We start from the raw sequence: 15,119 nt of genomic DNA, 5'->3' as shown, positions 1-15,119 counted from the left end.
TCCTTGTTGGATGAGCGGTTTTTGCGCTCGGCTACCAATCCGGTGGTCCGAAGTTCGATCCTCTGCTCAGCCAACGTGGAATCAGAGGAATTTATTTCTGATGATAGATATTAATTCCCCGATATAATGTGGTTGGGATCCCACAACAAGCTGTAGGTCCCGTTGCTAGGTGACTAATTGGTTCCTAGCCGTGTAAAAATACCTAATCTTTTGGGCCACCCCTAGGACAGCTGTTAATCAGCTCAGTGGTCTGGTTAAACTAAGATATATAGTACTAGTGCTATAGGTACAGTGTACAGTATATTAACACAGCTGAGGTTTGTTTTGATATTCTTATATGAAAATGGTTGTAGTCATGTTAGGTGTTGTTTCCAGATTTATTCTTTTCTTTGCCAGGATTGTTTTCTGAGAGCAGAACTTTGCTTAGCAAAATAGATTTATTACCAATTAACTGGTAAATAAAAATGAATATTTATACAGAATCCGCAAATAGAATAATGAAAACAAAATATAAAAAACAAATACAGGCAGTCCCGGGCTTAAGAAAACCTTACTTTTAATGCTTTGGGTTTATTAAAAACTATGTAAACTGCATTTTTATTGCATTTTTCATAAAAAACCTTCAAATATTGATTATTTTGCATTTTTTGAGTCACATTTCATCAACCAGATCGGCGTTGTAAGCGTCGTAACCCTGGAGCATGTGTCGTAAACCTTGAAATAATTTCTGATGAATATAATTGAAAAGCGTTGTAACCTCTGAGTGTCGTAAGCTGAACCTGTCGTAAGCCGGGGACTGCCTGTAATGTACTTAAATACCAATACTACACAGTACATAGTTAATGATGAATACATAGGTAAAATAATCAAAATAAGTACGTAAACAGAAATAACTTTTTTTGAAAGCCAGCTCACTCCTATTTAGGTGTCCACTCCACTCCCATGGTGGAGGTTGATGAAACAATATTTTAAAACAAAATTCAACAAGAGCATCTTTAACAATTTTAAGGAGTTCTTTTCCAGCCCAAATCCCAAAGGCCTGTAACAGTTTGATTTATAGTTTACGGTTTAAGTAATTAATGACTTGCACAAGTATGCCACTTAATACAAGTTAGCCTTGGGCCACATTCCAGTTGCTTGTTATTTTTGTAACTCGTCCTTTGTGGCCTCAAGATGTATAAACAATGATCTGCATGTGACAAAATTGTAGACATTTTGATAGACCATTGAATTGATATGGATTATTTTTGGTCATTGAAGTATGGTCTGTAGTTTAAGATAATTTGTTTATTTTTTAGCTCTTAAGTTATTTATGTAAAGTAAGTTTTTTTTTCATTCTCCAGGTTAAGATGCTTCGGCCTGTGGAAGCCATGGATGACTGGTTTAATGTCTTTGTTTTACACCAGAATCACACTAAGCATGGTATGACTAATTATATACCAGAGTCCTTTTTGGACCCATTTCTCGATCTTGTTATTTGGGGCCATGAACATGAATGCCTCATTGATCCTCGCCAGAGTGCTGATGATTCATTCTTTGTTGTGCAACCAGGTGAGATGTGAATTAAGGTCAAGGGAAGACCTTTAACTTTTGAGTACAGGCAGTCCATGGGTTACGACGGGGGTTCTGTTTTTGAGACGCGTTGTAACCCGAAAATCGTCGTAAGCCGGAACATCACCAAAAATCCTAAGAAAACCTTACTTTTAATGCTTTGGGTGCATTGAAAACTATGTAAACTGCATTCTTATTGCATTTTGCATCGAAAAACCTTGAAATATTGATTATTTTGCATTTTTGGTGTCATTATTCTTGTGCCAGATTAGCGTTGTAGGCGTCGTAACCCGGGAAATAATTTCTGATGAATGTAATTGAAAACCGCCTTAACCTTGGAACGTCGTAAGCCAAACCCGTCGTAACCCAGGGACTGCCTGTATTAAGATTTAGTAATGAATAATCATTAGCTATTTAAGATTTTTTTTAAAGAGGGCAATAACTCATTTGGTAGTTAATTTCAGTGAAGAACTGTCATTGTCTTACTTGTTAGGTTGTGTGAAGAGCAGTAGTTCTTTAGTTAGTCAGTCCCCAGACTCCTAGCACCTTGATGTATGATGGAACACTTCACAGTTTTCCCTGAACTAAGTCAAACTTTCTTACCATTTTCCTCATTCCATTTCCCCTTCTGTTAGGATGTTGACAACACAACATTGTAATTGATAAAGATCTACATCTTTTTACCGTCAAATTAAAAAAGGTCAATTTCAAATGAAAAAAGATAAAAATCAAATTTAAAAAGATCAAATTCATATTAGAAAAGGTGAAAATCAAATTAAAAATTATCTACTTCAAATTAAAATAAATAAATTTCAAATTAAAATAAATGTCCTCAATACAAAAAAAGTTTTCAAATTGTTTTACATGTGTAAAAAGCAAAAAGCATAGCCTAATTTAAATTTTGTAATAATGATGGAATTCTATGCATGACGACAACTGTTCCTAGCCCAAAACAAACGCTGCCATACATCTCTTGTCACAATCATACTTTGGAGTTTTCCTTCCCTACTGTCGAAGTATGCATTTATAAATTAAGCTCAACAAACTCACTCACACACACACATAACACAAACATACACACACACACACATAACACACAAACATACACACATATATACAGTGGTCCCCCGTATTCGCGGGGGATGCGTACCAAGACACACCCCCCCCCCCCCCCCCTTCGTGAATAGTTAGAACCCGCGAATGTTTGGAACCCCTATAAAAACGCTAAAAACAGCCTATTTTGTTAGTTAAAACTCAAGAAAAACCACTAAAAATGTTCACACTTGGTTTTTTTTATAGTTTTATCACAAAAAGTGCCTTTTATGATGAAATTGATTAAAAAAACCAGGAATTTGTGGATATTTTTCATTGAAAAATACCGCGAATGCACGAATTTTCCGCGAATAATGCGGGGAAACGTTCCCGAGAGAAGTCCGCGATTCCGGAGAACGCGAATACGGGAGGCCCACTGTATATATATATATATATATATATACACACACATATATGAGCATGTTATGTGTGAGTTTGTTGCGCTTGATTTATATATGCATACTTCAACAGTAGGGAAGGAAAACTCCAAAGTATGATTGTGACGAGTAATGTATGGCAGCATTTGCTATGGGCTAAGAATAGTTGTCGACATGCATTGAATTCCATCATTATTAAAAGATTAAAATTAGGCTATGCTTTTTGCTTTTTGCACATGTAAAACAATTTGAAAACTGTTTTTGTATTGAAATACGTTTATTTAATTTGAAATTGATTTATTTTAATTTGAAGTAGATAGTTTATAATTTGATTTTCACCATTTTAAATTAGAATTTTATCTTTTTTTTTAATTTGATGTTATATCTTTTTAATTTGAAATTAACCTTTTTTAATTTGAGGGTAAAAAGCTATAGACTTATTATAGAACTTAAAAGAGATGGTGTATGACTTCTTCCCCTGTTAGAACCAGAAGGAAAAGCATTCGTGAAACCTTCCCTCAGTACTGGGTCTGAAGGTGAACTTACTAAAGAAACACATAAATGAGTCCCCGGTTATCGGTGGACTTGGTTAATGGCATTTCGGACAAGCGCCATAAAATCAGTGATTTATGGAGCCACAACCGGCCAAGTTTTGGTTATCGGTGCCATAAGGTGCCGATAATAGAGATATGGTGCCATAACATACCTAACAGATGTGCCATTAACCGAAATTTGGTGCCATAAGCGCCGTAAATCGCAGAGTTTTGGTTAATGGCGGTTTTTGCTTAATCGGCACACTGCCGAGAACAGAACCCCCACCGAATGTTAAAATGTCACGTGCTCTTACTGACGCGTTACTTAAAATGTTTTGATATTGCAGTCACCTTGGTAAACTCACACCTTTTCTGTATTATATTCATACAGTGCTTTTTCTCAATTTGATATAGTGAAAAACATTCCTGAATTATAAGAAGTGCATTCATATATCTTGGCTTCCAATGGACAAAATTAATGCTACACATTAAAATTAATGCTAAGTATGTTCCATGCATTTGCATCCTACAGATGTTTAGCTAATTATAAATCAAATGATTGGACAGGCAGTTCAGTTGCAACATCTCTATGTGCTGGTGAATCTGCGGAAAAACACGTTGCCATCTTAGAAGTGACTCATGACAAAAAATTCAAAGTGGATAAGTATAAGTTGAAGACAGTGAGGCCCTTTGTTTTTGAGGTAAGTTTGGGAGTTTTTTTTATGACAAAAGTTTAGAAGTATTTTTTTCCTTTTAACTTTTTTTAACATACTGAGACTGGCTTTAACCATTAGGTCTTATCAGAATAAGATATATTTGAGATTACATTTTTGTTCACCTGCATTTGTAAATCATATAAACGAAAATTGTTCTATATGAAAGTAAGGCTATATTGTAGTTGTTTACGATCTGTAGTGTTGTGCTGAGGTGAATCAAGGTAAGACAGTGAAACTACTGTACTATATCTACAAGATTTTTAGTACAGTTTCATTGTCCTCACAAATAGGCAATAAGCAAAAAATTAGAAATAAAGCATTAATGTAAACACTTAATCAGTAAGGATATGGGCCCCAGGAATGAATTGGCAGTTGAATGGTACCACTGCTGTTTTGAGTGTCAAACAATAGATTGAAGTGCCTTGGACTTTTGAAACCATGAATGTATGCTTGTTATTAACAGTAGGTTTGTAAAGAAATAATTTTGTTTTTCTTTTTAAGGACCTGAATTTAGGGGACCATGGACTTGGTGAAAAAGGTGAAATTGTTGTGAAACGTTTTGTTGAAAATCACGTTCGGGAGATGTTGAAGAAAGCTGAAGGACTACTCACAGGTACTGTATGAAGATTTCTCTTATTGGCAATGATACATTTTACAAGATTATTAGCCATGGGTTGATTTTTTTTTTTCTTTTATACCAATGAAACAAAAGGTCCACACAATTTAAGTACGGTAGTAAAAGAACAAGACTTAATTTCAGAATCACAGAGTGGGTAGCATGCAACCGAGTATGTTTACAAATGGCATCAACCTGTTGGCTTTCACATAATGTTCAGCACACAACAAATTCAAGATTGCAGTTAGTCAGCATGTTTTCAAATATGCTGAACCTTAATTTTTAATGCACGTTCTTTTGATGGACCAGTGCTCATAGATGGCTTGCTACCTTAGAATAAAGAAAGCAGATGTATTTTTGATATTGCACATAAATTTATTTTGTACCACAGGTACTAATTGAAATTGATATATTCTATTTTAGGTCATCCTCGGCAACCCAAAAAACCTTTGATAAGATTGAGAGTTGAATATAGTCATGAAGATCAAATGTTTAACACAGTTAGGTTGGTCATATGTTTGAAGAGCTTTTGGCCAACCCTAATGACATGATCCTGTTCAAGAAAGAAGTCCAGCAGAAGAAGAAGAAGGTTGAAAGTGGTGTAGATGATGAGAACATGGATGCCTTATTTGAAGTGACAGTGAGTGCTTTGTTTTATGTTATATTTCCTATTACTTGTCACAAGACTAGCAGTCACAGTACTTGGAGATTTGCTTATATAAAACATGTCTATACCCTTTTCTTGTAATTTACCAGGATGCGTAATTTCGTTGTACAATTCAGATGTATATGTCATTATTGCCTCATTATTATTGAGTAACTTACCTTTTGCTTTACAGTACGTCTTATATTGGTTTGCTTAAACATTGATGTTACTTGCTAAAGATGTAGAGTAATTAGCCTGAAAGGTGATAGATTTTGCGAGTAAATAGCTGATAAGATTTTCCTTTGTAAAAATATGCAGACTAGAGTGGAAGACCTTGTGAAGAAGTACTTTGATGAAATGGAAGATGATAATCGGCAGCTGTCTCTTTTAACTGAGAGAGGTTTGGCTCTTAGTGTCCAATCTTACATTGAAAAGGAGGATAGCAGTGCATTAGTTGATATTGTCAAGTAAGTTTGTCTCATTAAAAGTTTTGTTTTTAATTGCCCGTCTTAGTCACCAGAAGCTGCATTATTGTAAAAATAAGCATAACTATTTTGTATAATGTTCCGCTGTTAAATTGTTTTACCCTCAGGCATCAAATCAAAAAGACCCGGAAATACCTAATAGAAGCAGATGTGGAACCAGAGGATGAACAAGTACTTCAAAAGATTCAAGAATACAGAGATGAACGTTTACGGAGGAAGAGAGCAGAGGAATTAGAAGATGAGGTATGTTTTGCTTTGCAGATACAGTTTGAGTTTTAAAATGCTAATATTTACATTTGACATTAAAACATCATAAGTTAGTGACTTTGTATATATTACAGGCAGATTAATGAAATGAGGCCTTTTGCAAATTGCCTGAAATTTTAGGCAGATAGTGAAATGCACTTAGGGACTTTTGATCCTCCCAATGATTCGCGGACTCACACATTCGCGGATTTTTCTTTGGAACCTATCTAGAAATTATTCGCGGACGGACTCGCCCATTCGCGGAATTTTCCGACTAAAATAATCACTAATTAGTGTATTTTGATGTTTATATTCATGACTAAATACATTTTTATGATACAAAAATGATTTACTAATTTTCAAATATTAATTTTGATTAACCCTCTTACGCTGACTGGACGTATTTTACGTCAACATTTTTTGTCTCCCGTGTGCCTCCCGTGTGCTGATGGACGTATTTTTACGTCGACTTACAAAAGTTTTTTTTTAAATTCGTGGAAAAATACTTATAGGCCTACCAGCCTAAAACTTTTGAATCACGCGCCTTGGGGGATGCTGGGAGTTCACGGATCAAGGTGTTGTTTTGTTTACAATCGTTACGCAAGCGCGAATTTCTTTCTTGCTGCACTAAAAAGTATCTGTGACATATCTCGGAAATTATTTCGTCACTGACATAATTTTTGTACCATTGTAAATTAGCCGTTACATGAAGTATTATATATGAAAATGTGCGCATTTTTATGTAAAATACAACAATAAAATACTCGTGATTGTAGCTTTTATCAGTTTTGAGATATTTTCATATAAATAACGATAATTGCCAAAATTTCAACCTTCGGTCAACTTTGACTCTACCGAAATGGTAAAAAAACGCAATTGTAAGCTAAAACGCTTATATTCTAGTAATATTCAATCATTTACCTTAATTTTGCAACTAATTGGAAGTCTCTAGCACAATATTTTGATTTATGGTGAATTTATGAAAAAACTTTTTCCTTACGTCCGCCTGGTAACTCTTCCGAAAAAAATCATACATGCGATTGTGGTAATGTTTGCACAATTTTAAAAATTAGCCATTATATAAAGTTTTTATATATGGAAATGTGTGCAATTTCATGCACAATACAACTAAAAACAACCCATGGTTGTAGCTTTTATCAGTTTTGAGATATTTTCATATAAATAACGATAATTGCCAAAATTTCAACCTTCGGTCAACTTTGACTCTACCGAAATGGTCGAAAAACACAATTGTAAGCTAAAACACTTATATTCTAGTAATATTCAAGCATTTACCTTCATTTTGCAACAAATTGGAAGTCTCTAGCACAATATTTCGATTTATGGTGAATTTATGAAAAAATAACATTTTCTTTACGTCCGCGCGGTAACTTCCGAAAAAATCATACGTGCGATTGTGGTAATGTTTGCACCATTTTAAATTAGCCGTTACATAAAGTTTTATATATGAAAATGTGCGCAATTTCATGTAGAATACAACAAAAAATAATTGAAGGTTGTAGCTTTTCTCATTTTTGAAATATTTGCATATAAATCACGATAAATAGAAAAAAAAAAAACCACGTTCGGTCAACTTTGACTCTACCGAAATGGTAAAAAAACGCAATTGTAAGCTAAAACTCTTACAGTCTAGTAATATTCAGTCATTTATCTTCATCTTGAAACAAATTCGAAGTCTCTAGCAAAATATTTAGATTTATGGTGAATTTAAAAAAAATCTTTCCTTCCTCTGCGCGCGGATTCTCTACCACAAATCTCCGAAATACGTACGTCCCATTCTCGGAATATTTGCTCCGTTTCATATTAGGCATTTCATAGAGTTTTATATATGAAAATGTGCGCAATTTTATGTAGAATAAAACGAAAAATATTTGAAGGTTGTTGCTTTTCTTTTTTCCAAAATAATTGCAATAAAAAATATATATATAAAAAATTCGATATTAGGTCAACTTTAACTCGTCAGATATGGTCGAAAACTGCAATTGTAAGCTAATGCTCTTACAGTATAGTAATATTCAATCATTTGTCTTCATTTTGAAAGAAATTGGAAGTCTTTAGGACAATATTTAGATTATGGTGAATTTTTGAAAAATATTTGATTAGGTCTGCACGTTACGAATTCATGCATTATTTTGTGTATAATATCTCTGTGTTGCTTTTATCGTTTTACAATGTGTTATATACCAAAAAGATTGCAATTTAGTGTACATTACAACGAAAAAAAAGTAACTTGTTACCTTTAACCGTTTTGCGCACAGCGCGATTTGAATACAATTATATATGAAATTTTGTTTTTGCGCTACCATATATCGCATTATTTATATAAATAATGATAATTTTTTTTCATTTCTGATGGTTGCATAGTAAACTTCAGGCAATGACAAAAAAAGGAGCCAAAAATGAACTCTTAATCTTGAAAACTAAGCGCGCTGTGATTTTTTGAAAAAAATATTTTTTCCGCTTCTGCGCTCACTCCGAAACCCCTCCGGCACACAGGAGACAATTTTTTATTTACCGCTCCGGCGTAAGAGGGATAATACTGTATTAGTAAGTTTAATAAGTTTAAATATCACATAAAAATAATAATTCTCTCTCTCTCTCTCTCTCTCTCTCTCTCTCTCTCTCTCTCTCTCTCTCTCTCTCTCTCTCTCTCTCTCTACTACAAAGATGTATGCTTTTTTGTATGATAAATAAATGATTTACTATTTTCAAATATTAATATTAATTTACACAGCAATAATATCAATTCATCAAAGAAAATACCATAGTGAATTAGTAAGATTTTAGCTTATAAATTTAAAAAATTATGGAAAATGAAGGAAATCCCAGTCTTTAAAACTGTCATACGTATCAAGTTAAGTGACAGGAGGGGAAGGAGCTGTTGTGCTGTTGCCATCAAGTGCTCATGAAATTTCTCTTCCCCCCTCTCTCTCTCTCTCTCTCTCTTCTCTCTCTCTCTCTCTCTCTCTCTCTCTCTCTCTATCTCTCTCATTTACTGAGATTCAAGATTTTTTTTTTATAGTACTTGTACTATATGTTTTTAATACTTTCAAATAATAATAATATTAATAATAATAATAATAATGATGATGATGATGATAATAACTGTAATTACAAAATTCATATTATGTGATAGTATTTTAAAGGAATACAATACTAATCTATCCATGTCACTTTTAATTAAGGCTAACTCTCTCTCTCTCTCCTCTCTCTCTCGTCTCTCTCTCTCTCTCTCTCTCTCTCCTCTCTCTCTCTCTCTCTCTTTTTGCCACACAAAATAATAATGTGTAATATGTAACTCCCTCCCTCTCTGGCGGAAGTGTTATAAGTATGAGAGAACAGAGAGAAAACACCCCTCTCTCTCTCTCTCTCTCTCTCTCTCTCTCTCTCTCTCTCTCTCTTCATTTTTGCCACAACAAAATAATAAATGTGGCTAGGGTTAACTCCTCCCTCTCTTTCGCTGGAAGTGTTATAAGTATTTTTTGAGAGAACAGAGAGATAAACCACACTCTCTCTCTCTCTCCTCTCTCTCTCTCTCTCTCCACAAGATACTTGTCATACATTTGGTATTTCTATTTCTTCCTTTTATCTCTCTCGCTCTCAGCAAAAGAATTAATAGACAGACAAACATAATTGCACAGTCCTCTCTTTCTCTCTTCTCTGGAGAAATATATGTATTTATGGGAGGGGAAAAAAGTTGCCTACAGACGTTCATTTCAATCTATTGAAACTGTAAGGAGTTATTCTCTCTCTCTCTCTCTCTCTCTCTCTCTCTCTCTCTCTCTCTCTCTCTCTCTCTCTCTCTCTCTGCTATTGGCTGTTTATATATTTCTAATGGTAAAATGTTTAAGATGACTTTAAAATGATATTAATAATACCAATTCAATGGTATATTTGATGTAGGATAATACTTTAAGTAGACATTTGGTATTTGTGATTTCACATACAATTGCTTCCTTTGTAAAAAGAAAATGGATGTCTCAAATAGTAACAGTATGAAAGAACACGTGCATGACTGAATACTTATGGGGGGACTGAATTATTTTCACATATGTAACTAAGTCATGCAGTATGTACATAGTATGTATTTATGTATAACCATAAAATGTAAGATTTACTTTAAAACAGTATTAATAATATTTCAAAGATTAAGGGGGTCGGCCGGCCGGAAACCCCTATATATGGTGGTATAGGGCGAAAAATGCAAAGTCATGAAAAAATTCCTGGAGCTTCATATGGCAATTGAGAATACGTATACGAAATATTTAGTCAAAATTCAATTCCTCTTACTTTCGTAGTTACAGGGTAATTAGTTATTGTAACTCAATAAGCCTAAAACATTGATCCGTACAAGAAAATGCAATATTTCTTCTATTATCGTAAATTTTGATAATTATTGTCGAAGAAATTGGGAGAAATGGCATCTGTAGATATTCCCCGAGTCGAGAAGGAGGACTTCAGGCTCAGCTACCAAGTCCAGTCCTGATTTAGTGCGATCACAGACTTTAAGTAGTCTACACGTTCCATTTCACCTCTGCCATTCGCCCGAGCTTTTACGTATGTTTATGTATGTTTCGGCAAGAATTTCATCATGCCAATGAGGAAAAGACAAGGAAAACATCTCGCAAAAATACAGACGAAGAAAAAATCGCTCAAGTATTATTACAGAATATCATAATATATGCGTAGTTAGTGAAGAGAGAGGGGAGGGTTGCTTAGTAACGCCCCCGTCTTGCTTGACAGCACACGTCACACTATGCCCAAGGCTACGATCTTTGAGCAAAGAGATCTTCATTTATGATAAATAACAAAGTTTTGGTTTTTCAATACCCAAAATGGAATATGAAATTCATAATAATCATGATTTATTAAATTGTCTTTGTAAAAAAGAGTACGCCTTCGAGTTTCACCTCTTGACATTCTCTTCCATTTTACGTTTGTTTATCTTTGTTTCGGGCAAGAATTTCATCATGCCGAAAAGGAAAATACAAGGAAAACATCTCGCTAACATACAGAAGAAGAAAATTCGGTGTAATTAGCCGAGTTAGTGAAGGGGAGAGAGAGAATTGTGTAGGAAGGAGTGTCCCCATCTTGCTTCAAGCAGTGCCCCAGGCTGCGATATATGAGCAAAGGTATCATCATTTATGATTAAATTATGATAAATAAAATAGTTTTTGGTTTATTAATACACAAAAAAGAAATATACATTCATAATAATCATTATTTATTAACATTGTCTTTATAGAAATACGAAGGAAAACTTTGAACGCCCGTATCTCAAAACTATACTTATTGACCTTCAAAATCTATCTTCTCACTTAGTTTTAAAGCTATAACATTGGAATTTGGTATATAACTCAGAAAGACATTATAGAACAATCAAATCAAGCCCTTTTTTTCCAATTTTTGTTTCGTATTTTTTTATAAATTTTTTTCTCCTGATTTATAGGGTTTATTTTTTTACCATATTGAAAAATTCATATCTAGCAAAAAAAATGACTTTTAGAAAAAAAACTCTTCATTCGATTGGAGGTCTACATTAGGTCTATATATGGTAGTAATCCCAGGTCTTAATATTAGATATCAGGGAGGAGATAGATTGGAAAATGTTATTTTTGGGATAAATCGCCCTGGCGTCACAAAACCGAAGGTCAGAGGCGAAAATCATATGCGGTTTGGAGATGTCCCAAGTCACCTTATTAAGTGGTATGAATATCAAAGTCCTGTCCTTAAAAAAGGGCATTAGCCGTCCGGCCCCCTTAATATGAACCATAATAGGATATTTTATGTATATTTGATGAAGGATGGTCTTTTTTAGGGATACTATGGTGTTTGCATGTTCAGGATAGGAGTTTATGAGCATTTTTAGAGGGGGGTTCCAAACATTCGCGGATTCTAACTATTCGCGGGGGGAGTTCTGGTACGCATCCCCCGCTAATACGGGGGGACCACTGTACTACTAAACACAGCTGACTCCCAATGTTTTGCTGTGTTTAGTACTAGCACCTGGGGGAGCAAATATCCAAGTGCATTTGCTATCTGCCTGAAATTTCAGGCAGTTCATGAAATGCCTGGTTTCTTTATGCGCCGGTAACATATACAGGCAGTCCTCGGATTACGATGGGTTCGGCTTACGACGTTCCAGGTTAAGGCGCTTTTCTTTTATATTCATCAGAAATTATTTCCAGGGTTACGACGCCTACAACGTTGATCTGGCAGAAGAAATATGACACCAAAAATGCAAAATAATCAATATTTTAAGGGTTTTTTTTATGAAAAATGCAATAAGAATGCAGTTTACATAGTTTTGAATGCACCCAAAGCATTAAAAGTAAGGTTTTCTTAGGATTTTTGATGAAGTTCCGGCATACAACGATTTTCGGGTTATAACGCGTTTCAAGAATTGAACCCCCGTCGTAACCCGGGGACTGCCTGTATATGGATAAAATTAAAAATTAAAATTAATACTGTAATACATACATACTATATACAGGCAGTCCCCAGTTATGGGGAGGGATGTGGGAGGTTCCACTCCAACAGCTTGATGGTAAGTGACAATCATCGATAACCAGTTTATGGTGCCTCTGTTAGGTATGTATCGGCACCAATACTCTATTATTGGCATGGATAACCAGAAATCGGTGGCGAAACTCCATAAAACTGGATCTCCGATAACCAGCGACTGCCTGTGTCTGGGATTGTTATATGAGAAAGACGTTTTTGATGCTTTGAGATTTATGTGACTATGCACTTAGACTTGTGACAGAATGGTGGCTTAAAGAAGAAATGCAGACTTCTTAGGTGCATATTATAAGTCTTAATATTTTCCTATGGATTAAGGACATTACTAAGTTATCCTGTTAGGAAAATTTCTGGTATAGGTATCATAAGCACTATTATAGTATACTTTAAAGTACTTTTTCATCTCTTGTCATTATTCTCCTTTCTCACATGTACTGTAATTAATATGTGAGTAACAACACAGTAGTGCATCTCCAGCTAAGAGGAATATCAGCTGAAGGTCCAGTGCAGTGCATAGAACATACACCAGAATTACTAGTAGTCTTCTCTAAGCTATCAAAATAAAGAAAGATCTTCCCAAAGAAAAATTCCAACAATCAGAAGTGATAGTGATATGAAAATTTATGTAAATTATGTTTCCAGTCACTATTGAAACAGGTTTTGCTACACTCTGTGAATATACATCACGAAAGGTTAAATTTTTTAAGATTGAAAGTAGTTGGGTGGGTTAAAAGATAATGGGGATAGAAGACAGGATAGTGGTCAGCCCATCAAAAGGGAGGTCTAAATCATACAGTCCTCATCAGGAGGCGGTAAAGAATCAAATGAGGAATATGACGATGATGGTTAGGTAGCAGAGGCAAAGATGGTGGTGCTGCAGGATATTGGTGATATTGGTAGTGAAGAGGATAGTCATGTCTGTGCTAGAGATGATGATCATTGTTGTGGTGGTGGGGATGATGAAGGTCTAGACAGTTGTGACAAATATGATGATTGTTGTGTTTGTATTAGTAACTTACCAAGTAATTGTATAGTTATTGGTTCCTAACGTATGGCAGCTTAAAAATTCAAAATTCACGCAGTGGCACTTTTATCGTTTGTATGTAGGTGAGAAGGTCCCCCCCACTATCCGGGGCTTAGAGGAACAAACTAGCAAAGAGTTCAGTTTGTTTTCTGCCACCTTCTGACATATATTGTGAGTTCTCAGCAGCTACTTCATTGCTTTTCTGATATCTATTTGGCCGATCTTTGGTGAAGTATTTAGAATTTGTTGTTATTGTGGCTTTCAATCATTAGTTGATTGTTTTGTTGTTAACTATAGGGAGTTTCTTTAGTTAACATGTTGGATACCAGCTCATCTAGCATTTACTTCTGTTCAGACAGAGAGTTGTAAAACTAGATTAACCAAGTTTTCTTAAGATTCTCATACTAAATTTATTCAATGTAGGGGACAGGACTAGGAGGATAAGAAATGGAAGATTTAAAATCTCATTTAGAAAAGCTCTAGATAGAAAGAGGAAGGCAGCCCCTGAGAATAGGGCTAGTACAGTATCTACTCCTTTTCCTCCTACTTCTGTCCTGAGTCCTACTTTACCCTACTCCTGACCCAGGTTCCCATTATTCCCCTCTCCACGCCATTACCAGTCTCAAATCAAGGTTCGATCTTAAGTTTGGATTTTTATCCATACCCTTATAGAAATGGGGTCTGCAATTAGAACTCCTATGGAGAAAAATGAACATAGTGACAGTGCAGTGAGAAGTGACAGTGTTGTGAAAGTCGAGGAGGTGGCTGTATGTCCCACCAGTGCTCCTAGACAAAGATTCCTGTCTCACTTCCCCTCACCTGGGAGAAGACATACCATAAGTGCAAAGGAGGCTGTTGGGTTTTGCCCAGAGGCAGTTGCCCCCCTGTCGAGCCTGTAGTTCGTTCCCAGGCTTTGACTAAATGCCATTAGAAAGGCATTTCAATGTATCAGCTTTCATCAGAGTCAGGCTCTTCCAGCCCTGACAAGAAGTACCCATATTGCTCTCCTGCTTCATCGTGCCCTCGTAAGAGACATGCGGAACTTGGCAATTCCTCTCGTCTTGCAATTATAGATACTGGGAGGTTAGTCCACAGCCTTCCTGCAACTTTCAGGACCAGTCTACTTCTCCAACTCGCCCTCGTTTTTGGTAGGGAGACAGTCCTGAGCGCCCAGGTTCATCCCACAAGTGCCCAAAGTGCCCAACTTCCTCCAAACTTCAGGTTCCTGCCCTCTTGCACCAGACTTTTGCTTTCAAGTGCCTGGCGCCAACTTTCAGACACCTGATGCTT

At 35.5% G+C, this 15,119-nt stretch overlaps 1 protein-coding gene across 1 annotated transcript in view; it reads left to right on the top strand.

Annotated features, from left to right (window-relative positions):
• Nucleotides 1-15,119, top strand: part of LOC135209963 (double-strand break repair protein MRE11-like) — a 185,147-nt gene that overhangs the window by 29,654 nt on the left and 140,374 nt on the right. Inside the window, 7 exon segments of the mRNA XM_064242689.1 lie at nt 1,344-1,551; nt 4,121-4,254; nt 4,771-4,882; nt 5,309-5,389; nt 5,392-5,525; nt 5,850-5,998; nt 6,124-6,259. Of these exon segments, the coding sequence (XP_064098759.1) occupies nt 1,344-1,551; nt 4,121-4,254; nt 4,771-4,882; nt 5,309-5,389; nt 5,392-5,525; nt 5,850-5,998; nt 6,124-6,259 (954 nt within the window).

Source organism: Macrobrachium nipponense, chromosome 39 (genome assembly GCF_015104395.2).
Source record: "Macrobrachium nipponense isolate FS-2020 chromosome 39, ASM1510439v2, whole genome shotgun sequence".
Lineage (NCBI taxonomy): Eukaryota > Metazoa > Arthropoda > Malacostraca > Decapoda > Palaemonidae > Macrobrachium > Macrobrachium nipponense.
This window is presented reverse-complemented; position numbering and strand designations above follow the sequence as displayed.